The sequence below is a fragment of the Trachypithecus francoisi genome, unplaced genomic scaffold, assembly GCF_009764315.1.
Source record: "Trachypithecus francoisi isolate TF-2019V2 unplaced genomic scaffold, Tfra_2.0 Lachesis_group6, whole genome shotgun sequence".
NCBI classification, from domain to species: Eukaryota; Metazoa; Chordata; class Mammalia; order Primates; family Cercopithecidae; genus Trachypithecus; species Trachypithecus francoisi.
The window spans coordinates 118,128,435-118,142,426 of NW_022681471.1; the positions used below are offsets into that span (position 1 = coordinate 118,128,435).

General features: G+C 38.6%; 1 protein-coding gene across 1 annotated transcript in view; it reads right to left on the bottom strand.

The window, feature by feature from the left end:
- Window positions 1-632: 632 nt before the first annotated feature.
- Window positions 633-13,992, bottom strand: part of REPS2 (RALBP1 associated Eps domain containing 2) — a 215,759-nt gene continuing 202,399 nt past the window's right edge. Inside the window, exon 19 of the mRNA XM_033201417.1 lies at window positions 633-6,486. Within this exon, the coding sequence (XP_033057308.1) occupies window positions 6,418-6,486 (69 nt within the window). The 3' untranslated portion in view covers window positions 633-6,417. The remainder of the gene's footprint in view (window positions 6,487-13,992) is intronic.

A 13,992-nucleotide genomic window follows, 5' to 3' on the forward strand; every position in this document is an offset into this window, starting at 1 on the left:
ATGCTTAGGAATGGTCAGAGCCTGGTGACCTCCAGCATCCTAGCTTATGGGCCAAATGATAGATGATTCTTCCAGAGTCAGTTTGTCCTTTGGGACTAGTAGATTGGAAATATCCTATGTGTAGCCCACCATTTGCATTCACAATATGGAATAAAACCCCTCACCCAATAGGAGAGGTGCCTCCCCAAATTATTCAAATTTTAAAAGTAAGAAACTATAACTAGGGTGCCAGATTACTTGGTTGAGATTTCAAGCGAACTCTTCCTGATCCTTCCCCATCACCTCAACTCCAGCTAAGGACATCATGATGGGAATATTTTTGAACAAAAGAACACTGATTTTGAACAAAAGATAAAGCAAATAACCTGGCCACACATTAAGCCAAGTTTTCAATTTAGCAGATCTTTAAAATGCACTGTGAGTCAGCCATGATATCCCATGACTGCCAAGTATTTACTGTGTGCAGGTATTTAAGAACCTGTCTCAGATCACCAGGAGGTAAAAATAACCAAATCTCAGACTTTGACTTAACTGGAAAGATTCCCAACTCCTTTTCCCATTACTTTCATTAAATGCATGAGACCAAATGCAAACCACAATATACTGACACCAAGACTTCATAAAACCCACACTTAGTTATCATACATTTATTTTTAACACAGCACCCCAGTTTCACATCATGTATATTTTCCAAAGTTGGAGATCTTTACGTTCTTCACAGACTTTTCAACAAGTGTGAAAAAGAGGCAGTAAGGTTAGCTTGAGTCTACAAGTCACAATCCAAATATAGGACACCTATGTTTAAGGTCAATATACATAATGTTCCCAAATGCTTAGCAAATGAATGAGACTCTGGCTGAGTAAAATATTAACACGACTTGTTAGCACATTATCATGAAAAGACAGAAGGCATCAAATATATACTTTGCTGTTACACTTTTTACTGTTCAATGTACCTGTAGTGAAAAAATATACATTTTTCTTTCAAGGTTAAAATAGACCATCAGCTCATTATCTCTCTTAGCCAACAGATATGAAGACTAAAATGGCTCTTCTTGCTTCTGGCTCACTTGAACATCTTATTTGTGCTAAAGACAAAAAGGATGGCAGTGCTAAAGAAAAGGGTATACTTGGTTCCCAAGATAGGTGCAGTTGAGGTTCTCGCACAAGGTGACTTAAAACAAAAATAACACAACTCAGTTGATCCAATCTCCACACAATGGGGTTGTTGCATCAACTGTTCCAGCCCCAGGGAAGAGTTCCCTGAAAGAGCTTTAGGACCTAGCCCTGTTGTTCAACAGAGTGCTTCAGGATGGAACTGGTACCTGAAGGTTTCTTCACTGTAGTTCCCAAATTCCAACTTAAGCCCTTTTAAAGTCTGGTGTCTTCTGGTCTTCAGAGTCATAAACCACTTCTCTAATCTCCCACAGCCATGACATTAGCTTACAGCAAGACCAGAGTATTCACAAAACATGAAAAAATAAGCATTCCCCAATTGTTGACAGCAGAGCAAGGCTTCTATAACTAGAACATGTCCTGTGTATTGAAACCCTGCAATGCCTCCTAGAAAAGGTCCCTTTATCATCATGTGTGTTAGCATGTATAGAAAATAACTATACAAGCCTAAAAGCAACTGTGTACTTCGGATATCTTGCTCATACTAACAGACTGACTGCTTTAGGGCATGCATGTAAGGCAGCCTCCAAAAGCCTCTTTTAGGGGAGGGCAACAGCTCTTTGAATCTGCTTGCATTGCTTTTAAAGTCTGGCCCTCCATGTCTGCTGCTCTTGGGAAATTCACATAACCAGATGCATTTCTCCTTACAAACAAGCGAAGCAGGGTATCACAGAGTAATACCCACATTCAAATTGCCATCAATGACTGATCTATCGGTGTGGGTGGGATCTCCCTTAGCTTGTGCTGAAGGAGGAGTGAGATACGTGAGCTGAGGTGAGGACTCCAAAAACACAAATCCCCACTTCTTACTAGGAAACTGAACCATACTGAGTCATGATACAAAAAAAAAGTAACAAAATACCCATAACTAAAGTATAAATTCAACTGATCCTTGAAATCAGAGTTTTAAAAGAATACACTTGAAACAGTAAAGCAGTTAGAAAGAAAAACCAAAATTACTAGTGTTCTCTTTAAATAGAGGGGGAAAACACCTCTTAACTACTACATTTTGTTCACATTCAGAATGTTCAAACCAGAATCTAATGATCCCTACTTGTCAATAATATGGGAAGATCTGGTTGCTATGATATGTTATATTCTTTTCTTTTTATTTTTAAAACCACATTCCCTTGGTGATATCTAGTGAGAAGGTGTGATTCTAGTTTGTGTTGAACAAATGTTTTTAGCTCTAAGGTGTTATACTGTAATTGAGATCTTTCCAACTACTGCTTAAAAGAAGATATTGGCAAATGGCTGCCTTAACTGCAAAAAACACGTGAATTCCAATATTACCTTATTGATCTTCTGAGTACACATCTATTATTACCATGGCTGTGAGATCATTTAAGAAACAGACAAATGTCATTTAGAAACAGACTATAGAATCAAATCACAACTAAAGAGAATGCTTTATGATAGCTCAGACAGTGGTAAGAAATCAAGGCAAATTCACATTTTTGATTACTCACCCTAAAATATGCTGAAATTGAACATTTGTGACCCAAGTAACTAAAAATACACTGAAGAAAACTGTAACTTAACTACATATTGAGTTCATTTCAATCACAGTAGTCTATTTTAAAAACAAACTCCCATAAGGAATATAGGAATGGAATCCACTGAAAGCAACAGCTGTCAAAAACTCTGCCAAGAAACTCAGAGTACCTTATTGCATCATAAAAGGTGAGGTGTTCAGGAAAACAAATAGCTCAATCATATTCTTTTCTTTCAGATTTTGTCACTTCAATCCAAGAGAAATTTCCAGAACTAAACTCCCTAAAACATGTTTTCAAATTTAAAGACTAACTAAGTCAATGAAATTCAACATGATAAACAGAAAAAAAACCCTCCTAATCTATTTTTAGTATTGGTAGAGGGTAGAGAATCTAACTCAAAATCCATAAAATCAGGTTGGCATCCCAAATCTGCCACTAGTTACCTCTTTCTATGGATTTTTTGAGCCAGGTACTGTTGTTTCTTAGGGCTTTGGTTTCCCCACAGGCAAACTGCAAGTGATGGGTACCAGTCCTGCCCAGCTCTGACATCCTATTCTCCAGTGACAGTAAGATGGGCACAGCTTCCAGCTAAGCTGCCTCCTCTCCCAATCATGCCCAAGCACTTGTTTAATATTTGCAAAGCAGTTAGATCCTTCCAATTAAGGTAAATATCTGCCCAATTACAACATATACATTCATTCCAGATATCTACTTTTAGTTTTGCTTTGATGTCTGCCGGATAGGAAAGTGGCGAAAGCAATATGCCACATACGAGAGATGCCGAGGGACCCAATAAACCAGCTGTCAGCTACTACTGTGCTTTCATCTGTGGGACTGTAGGATCCCAATGGGGGAAGACCACTTAACAGCAAGGTGATTCAACCCCTATAGATGGGGGCAACATTGACCTTCTGTCTATAGAATTCTCCCCAATAGGCAGGTCTAATTTTGGAGTCGTTTTATAGAAGATGTATAATGGTGATTTCAGTAACTCAGCCATCCTATAAATCACATTAAAGGCTCACAGAAATATTTATCAGGTGTTATAATCCTAAATTAAAGTACACATCCTAAGAAAACACAGAGAGGATGAGCACTACTTAGGTAATAGTAAAAGTAGTGTGTCATTACTTGTGTGTTATGTACATTTAACTGTTTTTTTTAAAAAAATCCACTTCTAAGCAACTAATAAACTGTGGTTACAATTAAGTCCACCCAAGAAGGTAGGCATACATATTATTAGTGTGTGCTTGCCTATCTTAAAATAATGATGACATTACAAAACTTGGAGGAATTTGATTGTCCAATGCAAGTTTTTTCCCTTAATGAAAACCAAGCCAACCAGACAAAACCCCAACCTCCTAATTTGGCTCACTCTGGCACTGCCATCATGGAGGGAAGGGGAAAAGCATGTCAATATTTTTAAAATGAATACTGCAGACTAACATTCCTTAGTTTATACGTCTGCCTAATAGAAATGAAGTGCTATCCCAAGTGAGAGCATATGTACTGGAAGCTTATGAGATAAAGTGCACATGCTAGTCTTTCCTGGATTGAATTTACCAAAAGCCAAACATGCTGTGAAATGTCTGCAATAAGAACAGTGCCGATAGCCGGGCGGGTGGCTCACACCTGTAATCCCAGCACTTTGAGAGGCCAAGACGGGCAGATCACTTGAGGTCAGGAGTTTGATAACAGCCTGGCCAACATGGCAAAACCCCATCTCTACTAAAAATACAAAAATTAGCCAGGCGTGGTGGTGGGCATCTGTAATCCCAGCTACTCAGGAGGCTGAGGCACAAGAATTGCTTGAACCCGGGAGGTGGAGGTTGCAGTGAGCCGAGATTGCACCACTCTGCTCCAGCCTGGGCGACAGAGCAAGTCTCCATCTCAAAAAAAAAAAAAAAAAAAAAAAAAAAAAGAACACTGTTGATAAAATCTGTTGTAGCCCCTAGATCTCAGAACATGGAAAAAGCAGTTGCCTAAAATTTACGCTGACCCATTCATAATCTTCGGAAGAGTTTAAACTTACTCCCCATCCTTCCCCCATAAAAACAAAAAAGGCAGCAAATGGGGAAGAAAAAAAGGGAATAGAGAAATAGTTCAAGTTTCCTGATTTTCAAAATCAATTCAAAAATCCTTAAATATGCACGGACTAGATTCAACAATTTGTTTTTCTGTGGAAAAACATCATCTGTTTGAGCCTTTATCCTCTGCCATTAAGCTATTGATAAAGCTTGCCAATGGACTAAGGAAACATTAAATAAATGCCTACTTGTTCTAAAAGCTCTCAGCTCTATTGAAATCAAAGGCTGAATCCCATATATTGCATACCTATCCAAAACTGCTTCAAAAAGACCCTGTACATTCCCACCCTGCTACCCTAAGAATGGGGAAATTAGTAAAATGCACAGGAGACAGCATTTCTTGCCATTAGTCTCTCAAAGTGGTGTTAATGCTGGCATGCCCTGTGAGGGTCAGTAGCCCTGTGCCCCTGTAGTCCCATTTTCAACTTGGGCTTTCAGGAGAAGCAGCAGCTACTTAAATTTCTGTAGGATACTTGCTTCTGCAATTTGAGCTTACTGTTTTACTTCACCTACACTGGAGTTACTGGGCTCCTCTGAATCTGATATAAACCAATCACTTCCCAAGAATACACTTTACAGAGAACAAAACAGTCATACATCTAGCATGAGGACCACTTTCTTTCATTATCTGTTCATACGCAATACATTTGCAATCCAGGTTAAAATAAAGAATAAAATAACTACTAGAGATTGTTGGTAACAACCATTTCCCCTTCTTCCCCAGTTTGGATACCTGGGTTCAAACAACAAATGTTTATCAATCCTAACAGTCTCATCAGCCTTTCGTATTGATGGGTGGTTTCCAAACTCATGCATTTACAGATATATTATCCCATGCAGGATAAAAGTAGAGATCTGGTAACTATTTATTTAATTTGGTCAGGCAAGGCAGTCAAAGCAGACTTCTCTTGCCCAAAAATTTACATGAAAGGACTGAGTTGTCTGGGTTGACAGCCTAGCTTGGCCAAGTTAAATAGCTCATTGCCAAAACTTCCACTTTACAGAGGTGTAAAGACCCAGTAAGTCTTTGACAGTCAATAGAAAACAATAGTCATGTATTATTTATAGCTAGATATAATATCAAAATGGCACTAGAGAAGCAATTTTTTTTGGCATATAGTGGTAGAGGGCACAGCGCCAGTCTAAATCTGATGCTTTTATTGTTGTTTTTATTATGGTCACACCAATGACTATCTAGTTGGAATTCCCAATTACTCAGGAAACCAACCTACTGTATGTGATATACATACAAAAAGCATCCTGAAAGTACTTGGTTACAAGCATCCTGAAGGTACTTGGTTATAAGGTTTTATAGAAAACATAAATTCTTTAAATAAATAATTCTCTAAGTTATTTTTATTTGCTAGAAGACTGATTTTTGGTAAGGAGCAGCATCTAATACCTTGCAGAAGTACTTAAGAATAGGAGACAAATTCCACTGATAATTACCATTTCAAGTGTGATAATCAGTTGAAGTATTTTTTCCACCACAGTAAAACATACAAGTGAAGTGCAAGAGAAAAGGTCATATGGATTATATTTTGCTGCTCACAGCTTTTCACACAGTCAAACATCTATGAAAAGTAGTTGGGTTCAAAACATTCAAAAGAAAGATCTTGGCAGACAAGGTCACCCACTGTCACTTGAACCATGGGGGGTCACAACACAGTGACTGGACGAAGTTGTTCCAATTGGTTTTCCAATGCAATTCGTTCTTGATGAACCTCCTGAGTTGTACAAAACAGAAGAAAAACAAAAAAGCAAAGGGGTCATTTCTTGAATTCATTCCTACTTCATCAGATATTAAAAGGAAACTTATAACTGGACCCACAAATACAAGTGCTGTATAACTCAAGAACAGGAAGACTGGGAGGTACCAGATTTAATGCTGGTGACCAGACAAAAGGGGCTTCACAATTTGTAATCTCTCAACTCCTTTCTGAAGACAATGAAATGAAACTGACCTACTCCCCTCTACCACCCTGCCCTAGTTTTAGCTTGTTTTAACAAGATCAGTAGCTGGTAGAGAGTGTCATTAAAAATTAAAAGACTAGGAGAGAGCAGAAAGCAAAAACAGACTCCTAATACTGAGCAGTGAGCCAACAGGACTTAAATTTCTAGTTGCAATCTCTGGCTTATAATTCAGCACCATACTCAGTCAGGTCTGAGGGCCAAAAAGGTATGCTAGTGGCCCCTCCACCAAAGTCTCATCCAGGTCTCTGCACAACGTATGGTGTAAGGTACGACATCTGGGTGAAAGGCAGAAAAGAGCTGAGCAATCTGCTATTTTGGAATTCAAACTTTCGGGCCTAAAAGGGATATTCTGGCAGGAAGAGAGGGGACACACAAAAGTATTCAAGTAGAATTAGTCAAGGTGGGAAAGAATTCTGTATAAAGGCTGAATTGTGAGATTCAGAAGAATCAGCATACTAATAGTCAGTATACAACTTCACAAGTATTTATTCACATGCTCTCGTAGCCACCCAGTCAGAAGTCTTTTGGTTTCTATCTCCTACAGGTGAGGTAATGCTCTAGCTGTGATGGTATCAGCAAAGAATATGCCAGATCAAAGCAATAGGGCTTACATTCAAATGACTTGAGAAAGATAATAAAGTTAACGAACAAGATACTCCCAGAAGGAAATAAGATAACATAATAGAGAGTAACAGAGGGGGATCTGGGAAAAAGGAGAGAGAGTGGCCTGGGAAGCCTTCTCAGAGTTAGCACTACTTGAGCAAAGACTTGAATGAAATGAGGAGTGAGCCATATGAAGATATGGGGGGAAGGATATTTACAGACAAAATGGCAACTGCAAAGGCCCTGAGGAACGAGTGAGTTTGGTGAATTTGATGAACAAAAAGCCTGTGTGACCAGAGTAGAGGGAACAAGGAAGACATTGGCAGGAAATGAAGTCAGAGACTTAAGCAAGGAGTCAGATCATACAGGGCCTTGTGGGCAGAGGAAAGAGTATGGAAGTGTAGGCGGGGTGGTATGAGGGTTTCTAATCAGGGAAGGAACACGACCCAACTTAAAATTCAAAATTTTCATTCTGGCTACTGTGTAGACAGTGGATTACAGCAGGGTGAGAATGGAAGCAGGGGAGCAACTGGGAGGTTACTGCAGGGACCCAGGTGAGAAATGAAAATGGCTTCCATCAGGGTAGAAGCCATAAAGATGAGGAGAAGTGGATGAATTCTAGATAAATCTTGAATCTAGAACTGGTAGGACTTGCTGATGAAGTTGATGGAGGAGAGAAGGAAAATCTGAGGATGACTCCTGGGAATTTTGTATGATAAAGTAGCTGGCTGGTAGTCATATTGAGAACGAGAAGATTAGATAAGAAATGAGTATTTCAAGGATAGGGTTGACAATTAATTATCTGAGATGTGTATTGAATATCTAAGGAGAAAACATTGAGTAAGAAGTTATATATGCAAGTCTAGAGCACAGAGGAAAAGAGAAGTAGGGCTTGAGACATAAATTAGGTTTCACTAGTTTATGGATGGTCTTCAAAGCCATGAGACCATACAACATCATCCAGCAAAACAGTATAGATAGCGGTTTCAGGTAAAGATGGAAGACTGACCAGGGGTACCATACTGTCTCCCTCCTGGAGCACCACTAAAACAATAAAGTACTTTTCAAAGTCACGGACCCACAAGACAGGGAAAACAAAAGGGACAAGATGATAGCAATAAATTTTGAAAGCTGAGTGGCAAACTGGTGAATGGTAAATGACTTAGGAAACCCAGGAAAACAAATGTGTGCATTCTGCCAGCTTCTGAGTATGTCTATTCCAAGCATGCATTCCAGAGCTAGGGAAATAACCACAGGGTGAGTTTGGGAGTCCACTGGGTCCACTGTGAGATGAACGTAAGCTAAAACTCCATTGATCACCTGATCTCCCTAAGCCCCAACTCTGATGGGCCACAGTGACACTTTGCATCTCCTGGAATTAGTGTCAGTTCAGAGCCAGGGTCTAGTAATTCCCCAAAAGTCTAATTATTTCCCTTCCTCTAATGCACAGTCACCCTGGTAAATGGCAGCAGGGTCCCTTTGGGAAAGGCTAGGAGAAAGATTTACAGTATAAATTTTTGGCTGCACAGTGGGGTCCTTCCTTAAGGAGACATAGATGCCCCTTCATCATTCAAGAGGCTCTGGATCTATAAACTGGCTTAGCCTGGGAATTAATTGAGGGGCTATGACTATAGTTCTGTTTCAATGATTCTTCAGACTTCTGTTCACTAGACTGAACTTTTCCATTCATACAGATCAAGTAAAGAAAGCTGAGTCCCATGCTAACATGAAGAAAAATAAGAACCAATTTGATATTACATAGGAGAATTCCTGAAAGACTCAAATTGGCAACACCAGATACCTATGAAAGTGGGAGTACATAAGGGAGATGGGGGCTGGCAAAAACAAGCGCTGGCTGAAAATCTGTTTCAGAAGCAATTAGGTCCCCAGACCATTCCTGCCACCAGGGCAGAATGCTGAAGGTTTATTTCTTGAAAAGGTACAACAGAGAGCATCTGAATTAGCAAGAAACAAGCACAGTTGAGGACAAGATACTGGGTCAGAAATAGGGAGAGTGAATGAATATCCTGGAATGCTGAGACCTACAGCCCTCTTGCTCCACTGAACCAACTCTTTCCCTACATGCAGGTGACCAAAACAGTCTCCACTCTGGAGACTTCAACCAGACCAAGAGGAAAGAGCTAATCATACTCCCTTTAGGGGTTCCCCAACTATAGAGCCGAGCCAAACTGCCAGACAGTGAAGCTCAAAGTTGACAAGCCTCACAACATGCAATGAACTTCCAATCAGTGTTTTCGTCTTCCTTTTAAATATGAGCAAAGAAGGGTCATCAGATATCGAAGGAAAGCATCTAAGATAAAGTACATACAACACAACCCAACACAACACAACACACACAAACAAACTATTCAGGAAGAAGAAAGAAAAATGACCATAAAAAAAAGATCACAACGAGTTCTGCACATGTATCCCAGAACTTAAAGTATAATTAAAAAAAAAAAAAGATCACGACAATGAAACAAGAATAGGATATCATCAAAAATAAACAGAAAACAAAAAATTATTGATTATTAAACAACAGAAGATTTAGAATATATAATTAAGTTTCCGGAAATAGACAAAAATCAAGAAGAAAAGGTAGGAAGAAAGAGAAACAGAAAACAGAAAAGAAATATGAGAAAATTCGAGAACTAAGCTAAGAAGTCCAATGTCTGAATATCAGTAAGGAGAATGAGAAAAAATGGGAGTGAAGGCAGGGGGGAGGAAATAATCAACGACAAGAAAAATAAAAATAAAAAACCCTCCAGAACTGGAGAATATTGGTTTCCAAATTAAAAGGGCCCACCAAATATAGAGAACAATGGATGAAACTGGCCTACCCCAAAGCAGAGGGAGAGAGGAGAAAACCCAAAACCAAACAAAATGCAAAACAAAACAAGTTCACATACAAAGCTTTATAAAACAGAATGAACTTTGACATTTAAAAAACAATTTTTTAAAATTATCATAGGGTAAAACAATTTTTTTCTTTTAGTGTACAGATTTGTGTAACCACCACCACAAAGAAGATACATTACAGTTCTACCAAACCCAAAAGTTCCCTGGGACTACTCATACAAACTCTCATCTCATGATAGCCACTGATTTGTTTCACATCACTATAGTTTTACCTTTTCAAGAATGTCAAATAAAAGGAATCATACAGTACATAACCTCTTGATACTGGCTTGTCCACTCTGCATAATGTCTGAGTTTCATCCAAGTTGTATATCATTTCTTTCCTCTGTTGAGTACTATTCCATTGTATGAATGTATCCCAATTTATTCATTCATCTTTTGAAGAACATTTGTGTTGTTTCCAGGTTTGGGCTATCATGAATAAAACTGCTATGTACATTCATATATAGATCTTTGAGTGAACATAAATTTTCATTTCACTAAGGTAGAGAGACTGCTGGGTCACACGGTGAGTGTATGTATAACTTCATAGGAAACTGAATGATTTTTCAGAGTGGAGGTACCATTCTGGATTCCCACCACCAGTAAATGAGAGTTCTAATTGCCAGTACTTGGTGATGCCACATTTTTTTGTTTTAGCAATTCTAGTATGTGTATAGTGGTATGTAATTGTGGTTTAAATTTGCATTTCTCGAATGGCTAATGATGTTGAATATCTTCTCGTGTACTTATTTGCCATCTTTATATATTATTTAGTGAAGTGTCTGTTCAAATCCTTTGCCCATTTTTAAACTGAGATGTTTTGGAGAGTTCTTATTATTGAATTTTAAGAGCTCTTTATATAATTGAGACATAAGTCTTTTATCAAATATGTGGTTTGCAAATACTTTCTCCCACCCAGCAGCTTGTCTCTTAACTTTCTTAACTATGCTTGGCAAAATAAAAGGTTTTAATTTGATGAAGTCCAATTTTTTTAGTTTTTCTCTGTTATAGATCGTGCTTTTGGTGTTATTTCTAACTCAGATCATGAAGATTTTTCTGTTTTCTTCTAAAAATTTTATAGCTTTATGTTTTACATTTATATCTATGACTCATTTCAAGTTAATCTCTGTATAGATGTGAAGCTTAGATCAAGGCTCTTTTTTTAAATGCAAATGACAAATTGTTATAAAACAATTGTTGAAAACTATTCTTTCTCACTGAATTGATTTTGCACCTTTGTCAAAGATCAAATGGCTGTTTTCATGTGGTCTATTTCAGGACTCTGTATCCGATTCCATTGATCTATGCATCAGCATATTGATTACTGGAGCTTGATAGTAAAGTTATTCCTCCAACTTTGTTCTTCCTTTTCAAATTTGTTTAGGCAATTCCAGCTCCTTGGTCCTTACATATAAGTTTTGGGATTAGCTTGTCTAATCACAAAAAATCCTGCTGGGATTTTTATTGGTTTTATAATAAATCTATAGACTACTTTGGAGAAAAATAACATCTGAAAAGATATTTCATAAAGTAACATATGAAAGGTAAATAATCACAAAGAAAAGCGGTCAACATAATTAGTCAGCAAGGAGAAGATAAAAACTATATCACTACAGGGCTGGCTAAAATTAATAATCATAACACCAATGTTGGCAAAGATGTGGAACAACTGGAACTCTCATACATTAGTGTAGGAGTACAAATTGCTACAACCACTTTGGAAAACAATCTAGCAGTTTCTCAGAAACTACCCACATACACTTACCATGTTACCTATGAATCCCAATCCTAGGTATTTATCCAAGAGAAATGAGAACATATGTCCATACAGAGATTATTCAAAAATGCAGTTTTATTCCAAATTGCCAAAAACTGGAAACAGCTCAGGTGTCTGTCAACAGAACTGATAACCAAACTGTAACATATTCAACCAATGGAATACTACTCATCAATAAAAATGGATGAATTACTGATACACACAACAATATAAATGAATCTCAAAAACATAATACTAAGTGAAAGAAGCTTTATATGAAAGTATAAGTTGCAAGACATCGCTTATATAAAGTTATAGAGCAGGCAAAACTATGGTATAAAAATTAGAATACTGATTGCCTCTGTGTGGGTAGGGCAGGAATTGACTAGGAAAGAGCATGAGGGAGCTTCCTGGGGTGATGCTAATACTCTCTATCTTTATGGGTGTTTGGATTCAGTAAGTACATGTACTTGTTACAAACTCAGCAAATGTACACTTAGGATTTGTGCGTGTGCTGAGCGCGGTGGCTCACACCTGTGATCCCAGCACTTTGGGAGGCCAAGGCAGGCAGATCAGGAGGTCAGGAGATCGAGACCATCCTGGCTAGCACGGTGAAACTCCGTCTCTACTAAAAATACAAAAAATTGGCCGGGCGTGGTGGCAGGCGCCTGTAGTCCCAGCTACTCGGGAGGCTGAGGCGGGAGAATGGTGTGAACCCGGGAGACGGAGCTTGCAGCGAGCTGAGATCACGCCACTGCACTCCAGCCTGGGTGACAGAGCAAGGCTCCGTCTCAAAAATAATAATAATAACAATAATAATAATAATATTTGTGCATGCATTTTGTGTAAACATTTTACATCATAAGAAAAAACTGTAAAAATATATTGAACTCCAGCTAATTATACATATGCTAAAATATTTAGGGGAAGTATATAGATATTTGCAATTTACTTGAAAATATGTCAAAAATAAGATGAACTGATGGACACAAGGATAAATGGGTAGGTATGTGATTAAAAACAACTATAGCAAAATGTTATTGTAGAACTGAAGTGATGTCTACACAAGCACTCACTTATTATTCTTTCAACTTTCCTGTACGTTTGAAAATTTTCATACTAAAGTATTGGGGCAAATGGGGTTGGGGTATAAAAGTGAGGTCAGGGAAGGAAGAGACAGCAGAAAATGAAAACGGGAAGCACCAGTGAAGCATAAGGAAAACCAGGAGAGTATGGTATATCAAAAACCAGTTATAAAAGCAATTTCAGAGGAGGAAATGATCAATTGTGTAGAATTCTTCTGAAAAAATTAATAATATTGGCTGGGCGTGGTGGCTCAAGTCTGTAATCCCAGCACTTGGGGAGGCCAAGACGGGCGGATCATGAGGTCAGGAGATCGAGACCATCCTGGCTAACACAGTGAAACCCCATCTCTACTAAAAAATACAAAAAACTAGCCGGGCGAGGTGGCGGGCGCCTGTAGTCCCAGCCACTCGGGAGGCTGAGGCAGGAGAATGGCGTGAACCCGGGAGGCGGAGCTTGCAGTGAGCTGAGATCTGGCCACTGCACTCCAGCCTGGGTGACAGAGCGAGACTCCGTCTCAAAAAAAAAAAAAAAAAATTAATAATATTAAAGCAGCCCCATTGGATTTAGCCCCAAGACGGGTGTGAGTGGAGGAGGACAAAGCCAACTGAAATGGAAGGAGGAGAAAATCACTGGTTCGAAAGTAAAGACAATGAATAAAAACCACTCCTAAGAAACTTTGCTGTAAAGGGAACCAAAGAAATGGGACAGTAATTGGCCAAGTGTAATGGACAATACTGGAGCACATTTACGTGTGGATGGTGAATGATCCAGTAGAGAACTGGGGGATATAGTGGGTAGAATCATGTCCCCTCAAAATATATGTTCAAGTCCTAACCCCAGTACCTGTAAATGTGACTTTATATGCAAATAGGTTCTTTGCAGATGTAATCAAATTAAGATGAGGTCATGCTAG